This window comes from Anastrepha obliqua, chromosome 1 (genome assembly GCF_027943255.1).
Source record: "Anastrepha obliqua isolate idAnaObli1 chromosome 1, idAnaObli1_1.0, whole genome shotgun sequence".
Taxonomy (NCBI): Eukaryota; Metazoa; Arthropoda; class Insecta; order Diptera; family Tephritidae; genus Anastrepha; species Anastrepha obliqua.
This window is the reverse complement of record NC_072892.1, coordinates 3,165,989-3,190,688: the sequence shown is the minus strand read 5'-3', so window position 1 is coordinate 3,190,688 and position 24,700 is coordinate 3,165,989. Positions and strand designations below refer to the sequence as shown.

General features: G+C 35.8%; 2 protein-coding genes across 6 annotated transcripts in view; one reads left to right on the top strand and one right to left on the bottom strand.

The window, feature by feature from the left end:
• Positions 1 to 1,951: 1,951 nt before the first annotated feature.
• On the top strand, positions 1,952 to 9,191 carry LOC129252747 (GILT-like protein F37H8.5). Its single transcript, XM_054890956.1, has 5 exons — positions 1,952 to 2,375; positions 5,932 to 6,063; positions 8,158 to 8,319; positions 8,402 to 8,539; positions 8,678 to 9,191. Exons 1-5 carry the CDS (start codon positions 2,283 to 2,285, stop codon positions 8,777 to 8,779), a joined length of 627 nt encoding a protein of 208 aa, XP_054746931.1. The 5' UTR covers positions 1,952 to 2,282; the 3' UTR covers positions 8,780 to 9,191.
• A 10,929-nt stretch (positions 9,192 to 20,120) lies between these two features.
• LOC129235674 (uncharacterized) overlaps positions 20,121 to 24,700 on the bottom strand; it is a 206,045-nt gene continuing 201,465 nt past the window's right edge. For all 5 annotated transcript variants that reach the window (XM_054869652.1, XM_054869653.1, XM_054869655.1 and 2 more), the window contains 2 exons: positions 22,440 to 22,741; positions 20,121 to 22,340 (listed from right to left, as the gene is read on the bottom strand). In XM_054869652.1, coding sequence (XP_054725627.1) covers positions 20,511 to 22,340; positions 22,440 to 22,741 — 2,132 coding nt within the window. In that variant the 3' untranslated portion in view covers positions 20,121 to 20,510. The remainder of the gene's footprint in view (positions 22,341 to 22,439; positions 22,742 to 24,700) is intronic.

The following is a 24,700-nucleotide window of genomic DNA, read 5'->3' as shown; positions in this document are numbered from 1 at the left end:
TGAACAAATAGATTGAAGAACGCGGCGCTGAAATTAATCATTTTTACTGAAAAAAAGCTCATTTTCACCTCGGCGGCTACTCGGACTTTCGTCGGGCGACATCATCGTGGATCCAAACCACTTCTTATTTTTGCTATTTGAGGAGGGATGACTCAGGTGGCATTTTCATTCACGTAAAAACTTGTACGGGATGTCCGGTGGCAGATTTAAGTGTTAAAATTAAAGAATGAGACCGCGTTAGCATCGCTATTCGTGCGGATTATTTAGTCACGACGGCCCTGTGGGCGGGTGAACAAGATGAATTCACAATCGAAGCATATTTCAAGGCCGAAAATTCGTGTGCAATTGCTCGTCGTAGATTTCGTTCACGTTACAATATTCGACGTTTACGTAATGCCCCAAGTGAAGATTTGATTCGTTCATAGAAGGTTCGGCGGCAAGCAGCCCACGGCCGTGGCATAGTTGGACAACGGGAAAAATGATTACATTGACCTCGCCGTCAAAAGTTTGTACAATAATGCGAGTTAGTCCATGCGCAAGGGACGTCCAAAAATTGTGCATGAAATAATGAAGAAGGACTTCAGCCCTTTAAAATTCAAATCGTACAAGCGTTTAAGCCTAACGATTACGTCAAGCCCATTTTCATTTAAATGTAAGTCTAAATAAGCAAAATTATCGTTATTGGTCACCTAAAGGACAGAACCCACTATTAAAACAGCCACTTCAAAGTCCCAAAATGACAGTTTGGTGTGCATTGCCAAGCAGTAGAAAATTTGAACAATGTTTTTTATTTTGAAAATCGTCGATGGCAAGCAATTTCTGTGAACAGTCCATGCTGAACGATTATTTTTTGCCAATAATGAGAGAACACTCATATGTAAGATGGCGCAACGGCGCACATGACCAGAGAGACCATGGTGATACTGCGTGATTTCTTCTCTAACCAACTGATAAGACATTTTGGTAAGAGGTCGCCTGATCTTACCCCTAAGGACTTTTTTCAATGGGGGTACCGCAAACGTAAAGTCGATGAAAGCAACCTAGCAACCATCTCAGCACTAGAAGGAAATATTCTTCTTCGAGTTTAATAAAGTGCGCCGTCAGTCGTTTCTTCCTCGTGCTAACCGGCGCCAGTTGGACACAACAAATGAAGCCAAGTTCTGTTTCATCTGATCTCTCCAACGTAGAGGAGATCTTCCTCTTCTCTGCTATCACCTGCGGGTACCGCGTCGAATACTTTCAGAACCAGAGCATTTGTATCCATTCGGCCGACATGACCTAGCCAACGAAGCCGCTGTATCTTTATTCGCTGCGTTATGTCTGTTTCGTTGTAAAGCTCATACAGCTCATCGTTCCATCGCCTGCGAACGGCACAAATTCGCCGCACAATCTTTCTCTCAAGCACTCAAAGGGAAGCCTCATATTTTTTTGTTATCGTCCAAGCTTTCGCGCCATATGATAGGACGGGCATAATGAGAGCCTGTTGATTATTAGTTTTGTTCGTCGAGAGAGGACTTCACTACTCAACTGCCTACTAAGTTTAAAGTAGCACTTGTTTGGAAGAGAGATTCTACGTTGGATAGCAAGATTTCCTCTTTACAATGAAAAGAAAAAATTGATTGAAAAATATGCACGCGTCCTTTATTGAGAGCCAAATATATGTAAATTTGAAATATCAGATGGACCACCCTGTACTATATGTGCATACGTTGTGCGTACACATTTTGCTCTGAATAAAAGTCCGTCCATTGGTTGCACCTTCGAAACCGGCTTAAGCCCAAGGCATATCAGCTTAAACAATGCTTTCATAGCTACAGCGTGGCTACCAGACTCACTGACCATCGACTGGCGCTTACATTACGATTGTATTGTTGTTGCTGCAATAGTTGCGCTTGCTGCTGCTGTTGGTTGGTGTTGATATTGATGTTGGCCGTAAGAGACATAACACGCCATCAGCGTTATCCATTCGTTTGCTCATCGCCGAAGCGTAAACACATCTGGCAACTTACACGCGCGCGTACGTGATATTGTTTTTTAACGGTGCAATAATTCGTAAAAGTAGTTTTTTTTGTGTTAGCAGCGTACGAATAAGAACAAAAAAACAACAAATTAAGCGCAAACAAATTTTTAACGAAAACAATCGGGTTCTTGCAAAATTAGCACAGCTGCTGAGATCAACTGAGTCTGAAATAAAATATAAAAAAAAAACGAACACCCATAAATCTTGCAAAAATCCAACTTTTAAGAATTCAACTAACGTTTGCTACCAAAAACTTGTCACAATGTTGAATAATAAAGTCAGATTGTTTGTGATCTTTTTGCTTGCAATCATTTCCGTTGTGTGGCCAAGCACTCAAGCTGTTGATGCAAACAAGGTAAAGGTGTGAAAATTTTAGTTTAGCGAATGTACAAGAAAAATATTTGTACATTAATACGTACATATGGGCATATGTATGTATGTATTAAGAATGCGAAGCCCGGGATCGCATAGACTCGCTATGCCGGGGTCTAAAACCGTATTAATTTAATTATTATTAAGATACTCTGGTATTTCTGCCATGAAAAAGTTCCTCATAAGAAACATTTGGCATCCGGGGTGGGTTAAAAACTGTAGGTCCTCCGTTTATGGAAAAACATCAAGACGTACCTCACGAATAGGAGGATAAGCTAGGCTAAACACAACAAACAACAGAACTGTACGCGTCAATTAATTATTTATTTTTATAATAATGGAGAGTGTAAATGCCAATTACATACTTATATGGGCCCTTCAAAAGTGACGCCCAGATATCAGTAGTGAATAATTCGTAGGCGGCTCCTTTTGCCTAGTAGGCAGATGCACATTTACAAGATAGAATAAAATTTAGCTCCATCATCTTTGTGAACTTTGGCATGCTGCACGTGAGACTTTTATACATCTCGATCGGTTGCGACTTTTTTCAATTCCTTATTCAAAGTTTATTGATGTCATCCTCTAGTTCGTCAGCCCTTCTTGTTCTCGGTCTTCCTCTTGTTCTAGTGTTGTACGCTCTGGCTTTTACAAGATTCTTCTGCGCCCTCTTCCATTTTTGTTATGTGACCCAGACATCGTTTTGGTGAAACGTATAACATTTTCGCCATTTATAAGTTGGTCTAGCTCGTTCCACTTTTTACGTCACTGGTATGGTGTAAAAAATTTCTGAGTATTTTTCGTTCGAAGGTTTGCAGTTTTGCTTTATCTGCTTCAATTAGCGCCCACGATTTAGCTCCATAGCATAAGACTAGTCTAATGATGGTTTTGTACAAAATCAATTGGTATTGTAGGTTTAGTATGATAGTTTCGATTTGAAGAATTTCGTTGGTGACGCGTGCGATCTGTTAGCTGATTGCATTCTCTCATCGATGGTAAGGCTCGTTGAATTGTCCCTACTCAGTTTGAAGCCTAAGTAGTCTAAAATTATTGAAACTTGTTTTGGAAACCGTCGATCTTTAAGAAGAACATATCGCGTAATTCGTGATTTCTTTAGTGGAAATAATCGTTCGAATGAGCCAAAAATTCAAAGGTTGATAAAATTTAAAAGAACTGGTTCAGTCGAGGATAGAAAAGGACTGGCAGACCAAAAACTGGACGTTCTGTTGTGAATATTGCAGTTGTTGCTGAACAACCTCATAATTCTCCCCAAGGATAAACTGAGAATGCTCACGGACATATCACAGGCAATTGCAGACTACGTAGTTGTCTGTACGTGATTGGGATATGGTTCTTCTATGACTCTTGTCGTTTCTGTGACCAATGCCAGGAGACTCCAATGTACCTTTTCCTTGAATGAGGTGTTATAGCGCGAAGAAGGTTGAGACGTATCAGCCATGCAGCCAGAAAAAGGGCACTTACACTCAGTCAAACTCAGCTCTATCTTGAGTTAAATAAGGGAATTGGGTCTGGATGAGCAGAGGGCCCAAAATACTATGAGGTTGAGGTACAAACCTCCAATAAATTCAAATCTTAAATCTACTTATGCACATATGGCTACTGCATCTGGTTTCTCGCTAAACTATGGTGGGCACTGAATAAGCAACAGACATTTTTATTTCAGATATTTGAAGTACTCGCAAGGGATAAGATCTGACACGTTACTCCACATAATAAGCTTTCAAACCAGTCACAGACAAGAGGATTAAAAACACAAAAACTTAGCACGAAGAATCGTTAAGGCGTTACAGTTTCCCTAAATTCCGAATCAGCCAAATTTTTATGAATGGGAATGCAGTATCTATCAGAGTCTGATACAAATAAATTGCTTTAAGGTTTTTGGGCGTCTTTGCTTTTGAGTAACTTTCGCTATTTTGGTATGGCTTTTGGATTAACTTCTGGCTGTAGATACTTTTGCGTAAGCAAAATTATGTTTATTATGTCAATAACTATAACAATGCTAATTATACTTTAATATAAGTAATTTCGTTTTATAAATAGATATGTACCACTCACCTTGTTCATAAAAATACCAACTGAGTCAGGAAGTTTTGCTTCTTAAAAAAATAATCAAAGGGGGAGAGAAAAATTATTGTTCTCGTATTTCAGTTTGCATATCTCATAAATATAAAAATGTGCTTATAAATAAAACCCGAACTCATATATTGCCTAATGTAGTGAGACCCGTGCAGTATTACCAGAGAATGTTAACATTCTCTGGTATTACCGCTAAATGGTAAACTTTTAATTTTAGCTTACAAAAGTTCCATGCTGATGGGAAGGTCTGGCCAGTGCGGAAACTCGCCTTGGGTGTGGCCGAAATCAAAACGTTAATCAGTTTTCAGCGAATTTGAAGGAATCAGCTTATTTTCTGATGTAGTATGGCAATACGAATCAATTAAAGGTAGTATCGGTAAATCAGCTCATTTGTTTCTTTTCTTTCGCCGTATCCATTTGGCTGTCACCATAGAATGAGGCGAATTCATTATTTGTTATCTACTTTGCCAATACTTTGCTTTGACAATCAAACGTACAAAACATTGTTTTTGGTCTAGTGCCACCACTTTTAATGAATGCGCCTTGTAGTAAGGGATATGACATCAACAACTGAGATTGTGTTGGTCAAGAATGACAGAATAAGAACTGGGTGATATATAAAGAAATCAACGCAGCTTCTATAGGGTTTTCCAAACAGAGGTGTTATTTGGCTATTCAAAGAAAAATGCTATTTTTTAATATAAATGATCGGATGTTTATTTCATTATAAAGAGGAAGGTATGCCGTTAATAGGGGAAAATAAAATCAGGCAAATGACCACCACGACCACGTTTACGGGATAATATCCTTTTCATTAAATTTTCCATAACCGAATTGCAAAGTGGCTGCCCTATTTCCTCGATAGCCTCACGAATTCCATCTTTGAGGTCTTGAATCGACCCTGGGCTATTGGTGTAGATCTTCTTTTTCACGTGATGCGAAACTCTCTCGTTTTAAGTGAGAACTCGTTAGAGTGCTTGGCAGCACTCCCAATTTGTGGGCGGATGAACAGCCGATAGACGGAATGACGGGCTTCCAGAAATATGGCACCACAAATATCTGTCGAATTGTATACGTAATACATATATATGATTATATGTAATTGTCGTTTACACCCTTTTAGAATATTTGGCCGAGCTCCTCTTCTTATTTGTGGTATGCGCCTTGACGTTGTTCCACAAATGGAGGGACCTACGGTTTTAAGCCGACTTCGAACGGCAAGTGATTTTTATGAGTTGCAGAAATGCACCCCGAGGTTTGCCATTGCCTGCCGAGGGGCGACCGCTATAGAAAAAACTTTTTCCTTCATTTGTGTTTGAATTAAGGATGAAAGCATCGTTTCATTTATTTAGAGTACTCGTATAAAATAATGTTTCAAAATGGTGCTTTTTATTTAATTTAATTTCTTTCCTATGTATCTCTCTCTCTCTCTCCTTTAACTACAGCTTAATGTCACCATTTTGTATGAATCGTTATGTCCGGATAGCGTTAATTTTATGATCAAGCAGTTAGCGCCAGCTTATGAAAAACTCAAAGGAAACTTGAATGTAAATCTCGTGCCGTTTGGAAAATCACGTGTAAGTATAAAATATTTTGTATGGCTTTTGTATGATTGATAGCTGTTTAATCTGTTGAGGCATCAACTAGTTTTGAGGTAAAAAGAAAGTTTCTCATTTCCTGATAGTTAATCCATATTTGGAGATCTTAAAACTAGTGAGAATAGGAGTATAGTCACTAGCATATTGGTCACCATTCGCATCACAATTATCGGTTATGAAATTTAAATCGATTCCTTTAGTACGGGTTTCCCGGGATGGTCCATAGTTATAATGTCGGACAACAAGGACAACCTTCAGTGGATGTTGTATGTCTTCGCGAAAGCTACTTCTGCATTTAATATGCAGACATCGGTAACCAAAACAAAGAGCATGACAATATCTAAATAGAAAACAGCTGAAGTAAACCACCAGATGAATAAAGCAGCACGAATCTCGGGATGCTTACGATATAATATGGCGAAATAAACATTTAAGATTAAAAGGCAAAGTACGAATTTATAAAACATGCGTTCGGCCAGTACTCAACTATGCCGTTGAAACCCGACCATATACAACTGCAAACAATAAACAATGAACAATGTTGAGATGGCAACATTGCGATCAATCACAGGACATACTCGCAGAGATCTTATGCGGAACGAAGAAAAAAAGATGAAGAAGGGAATGGAAAAATCACGTGCTGCGCATGCCCATGACTACGAAGCCACCCGGACGGCCTCCCAAACGTTGGAATAAGTGTTGGACATGCAGCTTTATCGATAACTAAATAACCTAACAAATTGTATCACTTGTACAAAAATGGTTCAGGAATAGAATTTAATCCTAATCCTAGGCCTGTAATAAAGAAGAAGAAACCAAGATTAATCTGTTGATTCAACGATCCTAAAATTTAGACTGCACTGCGAAGCTGCGATCCGTAACAAGGTATGATTGATGGACGACGTTATTTGCAAAAATTAGAAATCTTCCGCTAGGGTGGTTGATTTTGCGCCACCTTGTATATTTTCAATTTCTGTGCAATAAAAGTGGGTAATTACAGTTGAAAAGCTCTTACCGTTAAACGAAATTGCATTTCCAGTCAAATATGCAAAAAAGAGGAGTAATGATGCCCCTACTACCACTCCAAAACCCCTTCAAAACCATACCAAACAAAGATTCTTCACCGTTCTACTGACCTCTTAAAAATCACTTGCGTATTTACCGATTTACCAGATGCGTAAGTTTTACTTAGTAGCCAGTTGACGAGCAGAAAATGTGGCTTATCAGTAAAGATATGCTCGCGCTTCGCAATTGCAAGTGCTGTAAAGTGAAAAGCGATAACGAAACGTATAGTCACTCTCCTTAAAGTAGTGATTTGGCTGGATCTTGCAAGCGAATAATTCGCGAACTTTCTGCGAAATTCTCTTTAGGCTCGTGCGTGAAATGTTGATTTTTGGAGATCGGCCGCATCTCGGACTACAATTGGTCGGTATGTGTCATACGGTGGCGGGATCTATGCGTATTATTGTCTACTAGAAAGCCAGCTACCCGAATTCTGTGCGCACAGCATGCGCGGCAAGTTCTTATACATATATATTATATATATATATAATTGGCTCTTACGTCCTTTTTGGGTGTTAGGCCGAGATCCTTCTCCTATTTGTGGCGTGCATTTTGCTGTTGTTCCACAAATGGACCTACAGTTTTAAGCCGACTCCGAACGGCAAATGCTTTTTATGAGGAGCTTTTTCATCGCAGAAGTACACTCGGAGGTTTGTCGTTGCCTGCCGAGGGGCGACCGCTATTAGAAAAAACTTTTTTTTCATTTTGGTGTTTCATGTGCCAAGTTCTTACTTGCGCTAAATAAAAGTTATTTTCTACAAAGTTACAGTTTAAGCAACTTAGCACACACTTTGGAAATCAGTTTTTTAATATTTCTAAACTTTTTTCAAACGTGAAGCAGCTCACTTTGCATCGCGGAAGTTTTGATATCGACGGACAGTTAAGATTTTTAGCAAGAAAAAGCTGTCATGTAATTCGAAAATATACCTTTTATTAGACCACCCTTTATATATATATCCTATATAGATACTCTATGCACTATATATTCCTTACCCTGTGACTCTTCAACAGTCCGTCAACGGCGGCAGCCAATTCTATTGTCAACATGGACCACCAGAATGCTCTGGGAATCTTTTGCAGTCGTGCGTTTTGAATCAGGAAAGCACACAGGACCAGCGAGTACGTTTCGCCATCTGCCAAATGAGGTCAAGAGATAAGCAAAGTGTTGAGGAAGTAAGTAGCTGACAGTAATGAGTGGGCGGAAATACACTTTTGAATTTTATTAAAATAACAAATTTTTTCAATGAATTTTTAGTGCACCGATTTGGTTGGTCTCAGCAGCGACATCAGCGATTGCGTTGACACAAACTTGGGCAAGCAGTTGCAACTATTGGCCGAGCAAGTGACCAACCAGTATTCGCTGAAATTTGTGCCAACAATAATTTATGATGGTGTAAGTGAATGTTTGCTGGTCTTGTTTTTGCTTTCGTGACGCTTACGTAACTTTCTCAATATCCACACATATTCCTGCATTTATTTATACACCATTTATAATACCTACTTCGTTTTTCTTTTCGGTTCTCTGTGACAGGTTTTCAACCAACTACTTCAGGATGCATCATTTTTCGACTTCCACAGCACCGTTTGTGTGCTGCTGCAGAGACGTGGGGTTGCCAACGAGTCTTGCCAGTGAGTGAAATGGTGCAACGGCGATTGATGAGGGGAATGACAGCAAAAAAAACTAAATTGATTAAAAAAATTTGTCTAGTCTAGTAACTGTCAGGGGCTCTGTTGAATTGGTTATGAGAAAAAAGAATTGGAGGATATTTTTTTAATTAAAATTTTATTGCAGAGACCAAGTTTTGTTATTGGTTTTTAAATACACAGTCTTATTGGAAGAAATTAGTTGTGGAACGTTGCTTTGCAGTCAACCGCGAACACCCAATACCATCCATTCAAAGAGTATTCAGAATTTCTCATTCGAGCAAACTGGGCCTGATACATTAGAGATATTCATCTAAATGATTAAATGCCTCGTATGCCAGGTAAACTTACGCTTTTACATGGCAGAAATACACTCGGAGGTTTGCCATTGCCTGCGGAAGGGCGACCGCAATTAGAAAAACTGTTTCTGTAATTTTAAGTTTCGTGCCCGTGGCTGTGTATGTGTAATATGTGAATATATAAATATAATTTTGGCAAATTAGAACCCTTTAGAGGCAAGAAACTCTGTTCAGATCGAATAACTGAGAACTTGGAATGATCAAAAGATTTAACAAGTCAATTTAATATACGGAAAATATTATAAACTGCGTATGTATGTGTAATATATAATGCTAAAGTTGGTATGAATACAGGTTAGTATACAATCTTACAATATATAACGGTACAAAGACACTATTGAAACAATAATTCATATGGTCCAGCGGAATCAGGAAGTAAGTGAAGTTTTTTTAATGCAAAAAAAAGATTAAAATTGAATTTATTTGTACTGTGGGATTGTATGTGGGAAGCGGGTGTCTGAAAAATCTTTTTCATCATTTGAACTTTGAAGAAAGTAATGGAATACAACTTAAGAGAGCAGCTCGCCCTAAATGTATCAAGACTCGATTGCTATTACAAGCAGAGAACGTAAATTCATAGAGAAGGCTCAGGAACGAATGGGCAGGTTAAATGTCAAAACACATCAAAACGAGGGTAGGAAGTTAACAGGAGAGAGTTAACATAGCGGAGCGTAGTCAACAGAAATAAATATAGCGTATGCATTGAAATGTAAAATGCCATGATTTGATGTTAGGGAAAAGAAAATAACAGCAGGCTTGTACATTTTTCTTTCATGCTTATTTGCCGTCGGCATTTTGCATGCGCAAATGGATTATTTCTTGTGAGATGAATAAATTAATTCTAAGTAACGCAATAGCACCGTAGGCCTAAGTAGCTAGTGTGCTCTATCAATTAGTGTTATATTTCATATTTCTCTAATAAATAATAATAATAATAATTCTAAGTATATGCATGCATGAATATGAAATTTTAAGTACCTAATTGACTAAATTGTATTGAATTTAGGTTTATTATCAAAATTATTCAAATATCATAACACAAAAAATAACTTTGTAAACCATTCATTTACATCAAGGTTTATTATTCAGCAAAGTGTTGAATTAATATAACATCTACCATCCATATTCACGTGGGCAGAAAAAAACATGACTTGCCTCAAAACCCAGCTCATACACCTCTCATACACATCTACATATAAAGAATTCAAAGCAAATAGACAAACGTATGCAAACATATTTCTAATATACATATGTATGTATGTATGCAAAAATCACATTTCTCTTTCATGCTTATTTCCCGTAGGCATTTTGCATGCGCAAATGGATTATTTCTTGTGAGATGAATAAATTAATTCTAAGTATATGCATGCATGAATGTGAAATTTTAAGTATCTAATTAACTAAATTGTATTGATATTAAGTGCATTATCAAAATAATTTCAAAATATTCCCATAAAAAATTGGCTTTGTAAACCATTCATTTGCATCAACGGTTATTATTCAACAATATGTATCCTTTTTAAATTTTTATATCCATATGTATATATATTCATATACTAAATAGATATAACATCTACCATCCATATTAATGTGGGCAGAAAAAAATCTTGACCTGCCTCAAAACACAGCTCATATGTATATTATATATAAAAAATTCAAAAGCAAATAGACAAACGTATGCAAACATATTCCTAACATATGCAAAAAAACTCATCTAAACGGTATTCGCGTACATATACATATGTATACATATACATATGTATTTATATATGCATGTATGAATACATATGTTGGGACAATGTACATATGTACGTAAAAGTTTCTATTCTAAGCAAAACAATGAATATTCGTATATACATATAACCGCACATACTTACTTTATGCTTCTACATGTGTATGCTTCCAAAACTAAAATTCTAAGCCTAGCGACTACAAGAACAAAGTGCATTCCTAGGCGTAGCTGTTGCCGCCATGATTATTTACCCGCGACGCCGCTGAACAGTTTCAAATATTAAAAAGCACAACAAAAACAAATTCATTGATAAGTTCGAGCTCATATTTCAGCAAAGTACTTTCATTCATAAAACGAGCCGCCCATATGCCAATTTTCACGACCATTCGAAAATAGTCAATATTGGAATATTTCGCGTTGAATTATTTGCCAATATTTGGTAAATCTTGAATTTTTGTCAAGTCGAGTGGCCGCGGCTCCGTACATATGTATGCATCAATATATGTATGTAAATATGTGTTCTAAATTCTCGACAGCAATAGCAAATCGAAATATTTTTTCTGTCGCAAGTGCTCGCAGCCTCATATGTATGTATGTCTATGGAAGTTTGTATGCATGTATTTATGTATATACATATATGCGTGTTTGCTTTTGCACGTCCATATGAACGATTTTTCATATGCAGATATTCATTTGATTTAGCTGAACGAATATATTGGCCCCTATTATGAGTTACATTCGATCTTCGATATTCGCTGGTTGTCGAAGATCGAAAATCGAATGTCAATTTGGTATTATGAGCGGTGCAACCCTATCGAAATTTTCGGTGTTTACCGAATTTAGAGTCGAATGCAATTTTGCTTTCGATCGTGTAGCGTATTGTGGGAAAACTTGTTAAAGTGTAAGTTGTTTGCGATTATTTATGGTTTTATAGTAACCAAATAATAAATATATACTAATTTTGTTAATTTTATGCAGGTCGAAAGTCGTGAATACCAAACAACAATTAGAAAAGAGAATCCACAATTCGCAAAAGGGATTTGCACCAAAATTGAAGCAGCAAAAAAATGGGAGGAATTTACAACGGAGCTGAATTGCGTGGGACCACCAGTGAGAACGGCAGCAAAATGGATTAAGCTTAATAATGGTTTTTTTTTTGTGATGTTTATAGAAATACATTTTTATTTTCCCTTGGCAGGTATGGGCTGAAAAAAGTAGAGGAACTGAAATACATATTGTTTTCGAATGACGAATAATTGAATTAAGAAAATTTATAACAAAAATAAAACAGAAACTGTGGCGTAAGGGTTTCTATTTAATACTTTTTAGATTTTTCTATAATATTCTCAAAATTTCATTTCTTATGCTTTCTACTTCTCCGTTATTTGACTCCACTTCAATATCTTCAGCATCATCCTACACAATGGGTTGAGCAAGTCCTAGCATACCTTCATTACCAATACTCAATTGGTACGATCCCTGAGCATAAAATCGCAGAACTGTGGCTAGCTTTAAAATATTTGGAATGGATTTGGCTCGGGTGCACTGCTGCAACTAGTTTTCTGTACTGGACAGTAGGTTCATAAAAGCCTCTTTAGATGATCTAAAGTTCTTTAAAAATCTGTAAGGAAATTTCTGTAATATTAAGTACGTCAACACTTTTTGAAAATTCGAAACGTACTCAGTGGAAGCCATTTCTAGGGGGTTGGATGCGCCCCTCAACTGTTTTCTACTTCTACTTCTAGCTAGTTCCGCTAATCTTTCATCGTCCGATAAATCGTCGAACCACAACTCCGTTGTACACATTTTCACAAAAAATACTTTTTTTAACTTTTAAAAATGTTGTTAGCAAAGAATTTCAATACAATCGGTTTTTCTTTTATTTTGATTTGCTGTATCAGCTGAGAAAAAATTATCTATTGTAAATGCGTCGAGCGATCGAAATTCACAATAGTCCTATTCTTCAACGAATGAGCACCATAATACCAAATGAAAATTCGTTCGATCAGCACTTTCGACTACAGTCGAAGATCGAATGTTGCTCATAATAGGGGCCATTGATTTTGTAAGGAAATCCTGTCGAATTAAATTATTGGTATATGTTCATTTAAGTTAAGAAAATTGAAACACTAGTTTTTTTAATTTCTATTTTTTATTTTTACCAACAAGTAAGTTAACTACTCATATATAGTATATATATTACAATACTATAAATAATAGGTATTTATTGTACATTTCCTGAAATGAAAAAATATTGATATTGACATCGATTAAGTCAAAATTTAAATTGAGGTATATTCTGTATAATCATATACATATATAAAACAAGAACCCGCACCCTCCGGGGATTTATAGTTTTCAAGTAATTTATTGTTAAAATTGTGTAATTTAGCGAAAGGATATTGTTGTTTTGAATACAAGTATAAAAACCAGTAAAAATACGTTTGTGACCATATATTTTATGAATTGAAGTGAAATTTTGACAAAATACATATATGTATTATACTGTACCAATTTATAAGTGCATTGTATTATAATGCGTGTAAATATTGAAAGTTATAAAAGTTGTTCATGAGCCACTCCCTAACATCTCAACCAAGTTTCATTAAATAAATCATTATACTTGGCCTAAAATTGCCCATACGGCATTATCCTAAACCCGATCTTTTAAATTCAAAAGTTTTTTATAAATATGTAAATAAAATAATGAGAAAGTGCGCATTCTAAATAAATAGATCCCTTTTCTGCTTTCTATTTCATGCATGCATGCATGGATGTGTATATTAAGCTTTTCAATAGGCACGAAGTATTAAAAACGACATCCAAGCATACGATTATCAGTTTATGTATGTACAGTGAACCAGAAAGAAACTGGGACACTAATATTTAAAAAAATATTCACAGATTTATAACTAACTCCGATATAATCATAAGAGCTTTTCAATATTTGGCGCAATTTTCATATATGTAAACCTAATATACATATGTCCTATGCTAATATATGTATATCAACATGCATACATACAATTACGCCCAATTTTCATAAAAAAACCATACAGAACAAATCTGTAAACATGCACACAAATCATATGGACATATCAAATGAACAAATCTGTCCTGTACGCAAGCAAATGTAAGCTAATGTAAACTACATTTTTTCACACTTGCGTATCACTCTCTCCCTCTCATTTCTCTCCGGCAGCCATATTAATTAATTTCCTACTGTTAACTTGTGCTAATTTCATTTTCTTACCCGTGTATTGTTAGAGCCCAAAATGAGGAACGGGCCGGGACTGCGCCTTCTCTATAAATTTACGTTCTCTGTTACAAGTACAGGGCTGCATGCATACCGAGCGTATGAGTAATTTTTGCTGCATAGGTATTCACAAAAACATGTACAGCATTTCTAGCTGTTCGAGCTTTGAAATTAATTACAACAGAGGTCGATAACTCCAGCTGTTAGCTGCGTTACTCCTGTGATGGGACTATTTATAATTATATTTCGTATAAATAAATAAAAATTAAACCAAACAGTAAAGTGATACTGTTCAAGTTTTTTTATTTTTTACAGATACAGAGATCGGTTAAAAATCATTCCCACTTTTTATATTTCAAGACTAAATTTCCGTGCGTCCATTTGATATTGCGAGCTATAACTCCAGCATTAGGTCTGTTCATATGAAAATTATCCAGTAACTTGCCAGTAACTTAATTTCCGAGAATTCGCTCTCAAAGAGAAAAATATCAAAAAAAAAAAAAAAAATAAGATAAATATACATGAACGCAAAACCAGTAAGAATTTGCAAGTTTTACGAATTTTGTTCAGCGGTGAAGCCCATTTTTGGCTTAATAGCTACGTCAGTAAGCAAAATTGCGGTATTTGGACTGAAGAGAGCAGCCCGAAATCATTCAAGGACATCCATTGAAAACAATCATTTGGTGCGGCCTGTGGGCTGGAGGCATCATTGGTCCATATTTCTTCAAAGATGAGGCTGGCGCCAATGTAACAGTGAATGGTGAACGCTATCCATAACTTTGAACTTTTATTTGTGGGAGTATGTAAAGTCTTAATGCTTCGATTGAGGCATTGGAGGTCAACATTACTAAAGTTATTCGCGAGATGCCGAGTCATTCGAAATTGGTGTTTACGGATGGCAGAATTACGGCGCAGTTGCGGCCAACATTTGAAAGAGTTTATCTTTAAAAAATAAGTGTCATGAATGGTTTATATAATAAATTTGAATTTTCGTTGCTTAATTTCAACTTAAAATCCGATGCCTCTAAATTGATCACCCTTTATGAAATCCTCCTAAGACCTACGCGAACATACGGTTGCGAAGTCTGGAAGCTGAAATCAAATGAAGCCGATCAATTAATTGCTTCGAAAGCAAGATTCTCAGAAAGATATATGGCCCTGTACGATTTGAATATGATCATTACCGCATGCGGTACAATGACGAGTTAGACAAACTTTTCAGAAGTGCAAATGTTATCAGATACGTTAAAGCGCAAATAAAGTCACATTCCGAGAATGAGTGATAATGGAACTCTAAAAAAGATGTTCGAAACAAATCCACAAGGCGATGGAAGAAGAGGGCGGCCGAGAAAAATGTGCAGAGGTGACATAGAAGAGGACATACGAACCATGGGCGTATCTGATGTCAACCGAAAAGAAAAGCTGAAGAACGAGTGACGTGGAGGCGAATTTCAACGAAAACAATGGGGCCCACCATAGATAAGTTCACACCGAACTGTGAAGCTATGATGATGATGTAGTTGTAGTGGTAGTAAAGAACTTAGAATCGGCCAGGGTGAATCGATGAATTGCGAATTTATTCATGTGTACCGCTACTGCTCTCTCTTCTGTTGCTCTGCTACTACTCCCATACCTGCTATTTGAGCACTGTTCGTTTTTGTTACAAACTGCCTACATATACACGTAAAAGTCAATGCACAAAGGTATTTAGAGAGATTTCAACCTTCGTACGCATTTATGCTCCCTCCCTCCCTATGTCAGTAAGAGTCAATGAAAATACAAATTTTCCATTAATTCGTTTAAGATTTTTATTAATTCGTTTCAAATTCATTTACTTGCATACATTCACTTATATATGTGTGGGTGCGTATATATTTGTAAATATATTTTAATATTTATGAATAATATCTATAGAGATATGTATGTACATTTGTAGGCAATACTTAAAATATGTTTTACAATAATATTTCAAATTCATATATAGAAATTCAGAGATGCATAGATGATTTTCCATCAGTGTATGAGTGTACGAGTATATAAATAACCGCTACGCAATCACCTTTCTAAATAGTCGATACACAAACTTCATTATTAAAATGTAAATTGTTTTAGTACATCTCGCTGCCAATTACAATGCAGCTGAGTTCGGATTAAAGTGCTGTGATGTGAAAGTATAATTTTAAAGTATATGAATGCATGTGTGTGTGTGTATGTACAAATGAATGCTAAGATTGTTTAAAATAAATTGTTTATTAGTTATGTATGCGAAGATCTCTGTGCGATGGAAATTTAAAATAAAGAAATATTATACATTTTCTTAAGCTTATAACAGATTAATAAAATCATTTGCATTTTAAATATTTTTAAATATTTAATAAAAGTTCCCTGACTGTTATGAATATGTAAACATTTTCTCTTTTTGTTTTTTGAAATTGCATTTTATTTTATTTCCATATTAATGCAAAAAAATTAATAAAGAAAATTATATTTAAATAATAACAATTATTTATTAGTAGTTGGAATTCTTCGCTTTAACTTGCAGATATTCTTACTTAACATTCTTCTGCTTTCTCTAGGCAACTAAATATGCACTTAAATTCTTTTTATTATTAATATTTTTTTAAATAATATTATAAATTATTTATTTTCCACTTATGTCAGCCGAATTTCGGTCGAAATAACCGCAGCTAATATGAATTTTTAATTTATATTCTGCAGTTGTCAAATTGGTTTTTGTGAATAGTCAACTTTTAGGCGTCGTCATGGGAATTTTATAATTATTCAACACACAATCATCAGCAGCACAAGTGTACATTTTTTTTTATTGGAAATTGAATGGAGAAGCGCGAATTGAATATAGTTTTGTGCACTTCTAACCTCAAAACAAAAAAAAAGAACTTAAATAAATTTGTGTATTATCTACTAGAAAATTTCCTAATTTCACAATTACAACAAAATAAAGCACATTCAAATGTTTTTTTAACAAACTGAAATGTATAAAAAAATTCTTTGTTTAGTATTAAATATTGGTGCACGTCATTGTGTTATGTTTAATCTATAACTCATTTGTATTATTTCTACTTTTATTATTTATATTTATTTTATTATTTGCATTAATAATCTTTTCAATGAATGTTTATACATACTTTATTTATAATGTTAAATATGTGTCTAAGTAATTTTATATAAAAAAGTAATTTGTACAAATTAGTGTTGTATATGACAGTTTTTGGGTGAATTATAGTGAAGCCTCGATATAATAAATTTGAAAAAAAACAGAAGAAATAAAAATAGGAATACATTTTAACTATAGTTTCGTTATATTTATTCAATATATTGTTAAAATTTCGGTATAAGGAATGTGAAGAAATTTTAGGTAAATCAATTGCAAAAATGTAGTTTGTTTCTTTTAATTTTGTTTATATTTGTACTCTTATTTTGGTGTTTATTTTTAATTTTATTTGGTTTTTGATTTAATTTCTAATTTTATTTTTATTTTATTTTTGTTTCTATATTTTTACTTTTAATTTTATTTGGAATTTTAATTTATTTAAATTTTAATTTTTGATTTTTTTACTGCAATTTATATTTATACTTTTATTTTATTTTTATATTTGCATTCATATTTTTACTTAAACTTTTTTATTTTTATTAATATTAGTGCTCATATTTATCTTTTTTTATATTTTTACTATAATTTTTGCTTTAATATTTATTTTTACTTTTAATTTTATTTGGAATTTTAATTTATTTAAATTTTAACTTTTGATTTTATTTATTTTTTATTTTTTCATTGCCATTTATATTTATACTTTTATTTTATTTTTATATTTTTACTTTAACTTTTTTATTTTTATTTATATGTATGTGTATTCATATTAATCTTTTTTACAGTTTATTTATATTTTTACTATAATTTTTGTTATAATAATTATTTTTACTTTAATTTTATGTTGATTTTTGATTTTATTTCTTCTTTTACCTTTATTTTTACATTAAGTTTTACTTTTCATTTTATTTTATTCTCACTTTTATTTTTATGTTTCGTTTTATTTATATTTTAATTTTAATTTAAATTTATATTTTTTTATTTTTTAGTAAATTTATATTTGTATACTTTTGTTTCTATTTTAATTTTAATTTTAATTTTTAATTAAATTAAATTTTTATTTTTATATTTATATTTAATTGTGTCATAAGATTGCATAATTTATTAAAATGTGTACCTAAATTCGTTCATAATTCATTATTGTTGAAGCAGCTTATCGCCTCAAAGCTGTATTTAGAATAAAACTCAAACGTTTTACTTTAAATTCATTAATAAAATTTCGCTCCATTGAGATTTTCTATGCCAAAAATTTCTTCAGTAAAAAGCAAATATTACTTTGCACAGACTTTTCTTCAAATTCAAGTTCATTATATCGAGGCCGCACCGTAATCGTTTATATAAAAATATATCTGTCTGCTATTTCGCCTAGTTTTTTGTTGTATATTTGGTTACGTATCTACTTCAAATAGTTCCCCTTTTTCCTAATAATGAAATGTTCGTGGCGCATTTTCTCTTAGTTTTAATGTTTCTACCTCATACTTTTTTCTTTACATATGTATATATGTGTACTAATATTTCTACTAATATGCATATTTACAACAATAAAGTTACTAATATTAAGGAGAAACATTTTTCTAGTTCAAATTTTGTTTAGATTTTTTGAAAAATTCATATAAAATTTTACTACTACTTTTATAATTTTTTTAATTAGGGCGCACCTGGCATGCAGTTTTAGAGTAAAGCTGAACAGCCTTTCAAAAAGTTTTCACTACTTTGTTTTTTGAATTGAATTAGTATTGAAATTAGCAGCTCTGACATACGACTTAAATTCAGGTAAGCTTGACTCAGACTGCTGAAATAATTCTGTCCTGAAAATTAAGTATTCAAGAGCACAACTGAACTTTACAGATTTTTTAACACACTAAAATTTCAAGAAATAAATGAAGTATGTGAAAAAAAATTGAGAGGCTTCCTTTAAAAAATATTTTTCTCAACTATTGCCCTTAATTCCTTATTGAAATTATCCCGAAGAGAGTAATAACTACAACTAATAGTGCGCACACAATGTTTGGATTTACGGGTTGAGCTACTACTCGAATGTGAAGTTAAATGAAGAGCTTCACATGATAAACCTTTTCATTGTACAAATGCGGTTAGAGTTTCTCGAGAGGCGACTGGTGTAAGAAGAAATACTTTCTATAATTTTGAGGAATTTCTGTCCGCAATAGCTTTGCATGTAGAATATACCGCGGCTATACACTCACAAGGACATACGAGTTTGATGACCGGCTTTTTGAACTACGTAGAGCTCAGCTGTCATTGCAAATATCATTATTTTGCCTTTCATTTATGTAGGAATATCCTTTTATGCAACTGGGTTCCCAGCATCTGACAACCGAGTCAACCCGCAAGTTTGCAAAAGATGTTCGAGGTTTTAGAGCAAGCGAACTTTGATTTGTAAGAGGGTTTCGTTTAGCGCAGAAGAGTTTTATTAAGGAATTTCGGATACTAAAAGTCCCAAAATTTTTTGCTTGTGTTATTGTAACATTACACTCAGGTTCGAATCATTCAAAAAAAATTTTAAGCATACAACATTTTTTTATAATAGTGGGGAAAAAAGTTCAAAACATTATTTGGTTGCTAAATTAGAGGTAAAGATCATTTATGGCGTCAAAATTTTGCTTATCACGAAACCATTCACTTTTTGAACGAACGAACCCAGCAAAGCCTCCTTGAATACCTTCGAAAAAACTGTGTTTGAAATTTGAGCTCTTCCCCACATACATACATATTTAATGGAGCTGTTACTTGAAAACTTCGTGTTGAATATACTTCAGAGCACTTGCGCGTGCTTTCGTTAAAATAATGCTAGATACTACTTAACCATCCACGAAAAACTGTAAACTTTTGGCTACAAATTATTACATAAATCCGTTACAGCCAAATTTGATCCTCAATCAATGTATTTTATGTATATATATGTATCAAAAATAGAATAATTGATGTGCCAAACCAAAGTAAACCGAAACCAAATAGTTCTGACAAATTGTTGGGAATCTATCCTGAAATAAGGAAACTTAAAAGCGGCTGAGGCTCATATAACAAGTTACTATTATATATAGTACAAAATATCTTCATATAGGACCAGTTGCTGTACTGCGACTCACAAATGCTTACAGAGCTCCGATATCGCTCATCGACTTAGTAGCCCTAAAACATACGCTTGGGCTTCAAAAGCTCTAAGCTCCCACACGCACTCCTTGCACCACGCAAAATTCTCACTGGATGAAGTTACACTACCATACATATGTACGGCTGCGCCACTCACACTGCTGTGCTGTTGCCTGCGCGCGGGTTGCCTACCAACATCGTCGAGGTGACACCAGCAGCACTGCCACCATTGGTCAGCGTATGACGTGGCGTCGGTTTTGGCGGCAATTGTGGCTTATACATGCGCTGTTGTGCCACAGGGTGTTGCTGCTGCTGTTGTTGTTGTAGCTGACGCCTCTCTACCTCGCACACCTTCTCTCTAACAGTCTTTTCGCGCTCCTGATACTCCACATAGCCTGATTCGTCGCTGCACTCTGAGTCGGTATCGTCTGCGGGGCAATCGCGTGAGGGCGCTGCTGATGGCACCAACTGACGCTGACGTTGACGTCGCATGCGCGATGTGCCATTGGCTAAATTGGTTACATGCTCTTCAATTGTGGACTTTTGTTTGATTGTTTCATTTGGTGAGTCATTCAGCGAGCCCTCACTGCCCGTGCCCATTTTCAGTGTGATTGTGCTGGAACTGCTGAAAGTGGTGGCATCGCTATTTTGGCGTCGCTGCAGCCGCGACTCTAGTCTTTGGTAGATTTCATCGACTGTGATGGGTGACTGTTCGTCGATGTGCATATTGAAGAATTGTACATCATCCACGCCAAGCAGTGCCGCTTGCTGTTGCACCAGTTGTTTATCGTGGCGATATTGCAGTGAAAGGTCATCTTGATTGGCGGTCACTGTGCTGGCTGTTTCACAGCCACTCGATATGGAACCCTCATCACTGTCGGCGGCGCTATGTCGTTTGCCCGTAGTCATGTCGCTTTGGCCATCTTGCAACGAGCTACTGGTGGTTGTGTTCGAGGAGGCATTGGAGGATATGGATGACTGCATTTGATGGCGGTATTGTAGTGGCGCTGATACATTCGTTTCTATGCTGCTACTTTCGTCGCTGCTCAATGAAAGTTGTGCCATTTTGCGCATCGAATTGCGGTGCAAAATATTCAAAATAGTCGCTTGCCGAAAGTACATGTCCTCGGCATCCAGGTAGTCTTCCTCGCCGTCACTGCAGACACCATTGCGACGCAGGCCTACACGCGTTTCCTCTTCGTCCTCCTCCTCAGCACCAGCACGGTCGTTGGGCAATAGATCACCCTCGGGATGCGCCATCGGATCACTGTTGATGGTTGGCAGCATGCTAAGCGGTTCCTCCTCGTCCTTCAGTGCGCACAAATCGCTCAAGCTACTGCTGGTGTTCTTGTGCAGTTGCATATCGAAGTAAGGCAACAGTTCTGTTGTTAAGGAAGCACTCGAATCGTAATCATTGTACTTGAGCAGTTTCTCAAAGTCATCTGAGTCATCGGAGCCATAGCTATTGCGTTGCTCCTCCGTTAATTCAGCGCACGCCGGCGCAGCATTTTGTTTATTGGCGTAATCTTTGGTGGCTAGCTTGTTGTGACAGCATGTGTCGTTGGTATTTTTTGCAGTGGCCAACAGCTGCTTACGGTGTTGTGATTCGTCGAGCGAAATGCTGCAAAGCGGCCGGGCATTGCCAGTGCGCCTTATAGAGTGGCCGCGTCGACAGCGACGGCGCCCCAACGTCATGGCGGGGTAGAGTGAATCTTTCTGACAGCATGATTTCATTTCTGGCTCATTGGTCTCTTCAGCATCCTCGCCCTCTTCTTCGCCGATTGCCTCCTCGATAGCCATTAATTTCGGAGCCGACTTAGAACGCTCCAACGGTGGTCGATAGTTGTTACCACCCACGCTAAGTAGTATTTTGCGCCGTGGTAAACTGGGATTTTCGTAAGCTGCATTGGCCAGGCTAAGACGCGCATTCTGCTTGAGAATTTTCTCGCGTTTAAATTCGCGCAGTGCGCGCTCAAGATTTTCCTGTAAAACAAGACCAGTTTGAGTTAGAAGAGCTTCTATGTTTGTGTGTATATGTAAGTACATCTAAATATAATTGGACAATGTAGCCCAGTTACCCACCTTTAGCGTATTGCAAATATCCTGCACCACTTTTTCCTTGCTGCAGAGCACCGCATGACAGCGCAGTTCGTGTTTCAGTTTGCGTCCTTCGTGCCGGTAGACCCAGCAGAAAATTCGTGGATAGTTCTTTGGTGCACAACAGTGTGTGATGCGATTGGCCCAGTACTCGGTGAGTCCGTGTTGGCGTGTGGTGGCTTTCAGGCCACTAGCGCAAACCTTGATGCGCATGATCATGTCGGGTTTATTGTTCTGTGTATAGTTGCGCCAGAGTGTGTTCAGTTGCTTTTCAACGCAACCCTCACCTGATGAGACCAGAAAGATAATCGAGAAACTTTATTTAGTTTCAGTTAGTAGAAAAAGGTTTGTACATTCACGTATACCCATACGAAAATCCTGCCACTAAAATAAAGTGTTAGAAAATTAGCAGCAGGAGTAAGATTTCACGTGATGGAAAATAGTTCGAAGAGGAGATTATAATTCTAACCGTAGTGAAGAAACCTTTCTTTCAGTCTAAGTTTTTCGGAAATCTAGCCGGACCAAATTAAAATTAAACGGTATGCGCTGCGATTAGCGGTGTCGTACTTAGCCATAACCGTAACCATAACAATCAGCTGTTCTGATCAAACATATGGGCATCACTGCAAACGATTATAGGTGCCGCACCTTAACGCCGTGAATTTTGGTTTTCCCCATAACCGTAAGCAGCTGTGAACTAATATACTTTACATTTCTTTTGATATTTGCGATAAAAATTAGAATATTAGAAATGAACGACGAAAAATCAATTGACTTAGTGGAAAATTATGCGTGTTTTTTATGACAAAATGCAAATGTTGTCATTAATTCTATTTCAATATCAGGTGTTTATGGTTACGGCATGACTAATCGACAAATGATGTAATGTTGCGCCTATGGTTATGGCTACGGCACTACTAATAGGAGCTTTACTGCTCTATCTTATTGTGCTCTAAGAAATAATTATCAAGTGGCATACAACATAAAACAGGTTCCCTTCTCGGTAAGAATCTGCTTGGTCATCCTTTGCCTTAAGTTTCTCCGCCTATAGTTGCTCGTCTATGCCATGTAGGCTGCCTTGTTGAGTGATCTTCTGTAGAGATCGGCAAGAGCCTTTAAGGTGGGGACCCAACCGGTTATGACGTTTATAATAAAAATTTCGATGTTTTAAAATTTTTTGTTGTTTTATTATAAACAACAACAAACACACAGACCGTTCTAAGTCAGCTCCCAAATTAGTGGTTATCGAGGAGGCAATAGATGAGGAAGAGAGCGAGCAAGCTGAAGAGATTAATATAATTGCTAGGTTTATTACAACAACGATTGATTTAATATAGGAACAACTGCCTATGTTATGATCCCATTTTTTTTTATGGGAAAATCATGTGAAAGTACTCCTAAGCTATAAGGGAATCAAATAGCAGCTAGTTTGTTTCTTCTCTTTTGAATCGGAATTACCCAATACCAGCAAATTATATATTTTTGAAATCTTTTATTTAAATTTTTTAATATTTAGCCAAGGCTTTTATTTAGAAAATAAGCCAAATTTTAACCGTTATTGTTTGACCGACAAACTTAAAGTCAGCTTTTAACAGTTTTTTTTTAATTTTTTGCTAGTTAGAGAAATAAAAATCATGCAGGATTTTTATAGACGAGATCCTATGAACCTTAACGATATCGAAAAGTTTTATCTACAACAATTTTTTGTCGTTAACTGCTTAATTTTTGAAAAATGTGAAAATAGTTATATTGGATCCTTATCTTGGATGCCTTAAATAACCAGAAAGCTTGAAGACCAAGAAGTTGAAAGAACTGTTCGGAGCCTAAGATTGATGACAGGTGTAACAGAGAGATAAGACGCTTGGCTGTCAAAAAAAATATCAGCACTAAAAAAATATATGTGAACTTTCTCTCAATGATACGAAAAGAAGAATACAGAAAATTTAAAGTTTTAAAATGTGAAATAGATTAGCTAAACAGAAGCTTACACCACGCAGATAGACAGACAGATAGACTCGAATTCGACGATAATCAAAAGTTCTGGGATGATGAATCGCAACCCATAATTTTTACCGATGAAAAAAAAAAAATTTATCTTGATGGACCTGATGGTTGTCAGAAGTATTAAAGAGATATTTGCGAGCTACGACAAATGCTTCAAATTTTTTCAGAAGAATTTGACGGTGAGTATTGGACGTATCAACAGGACAATGCTCTCATTCCACAGCGCTAAGCGTACAGAGAAG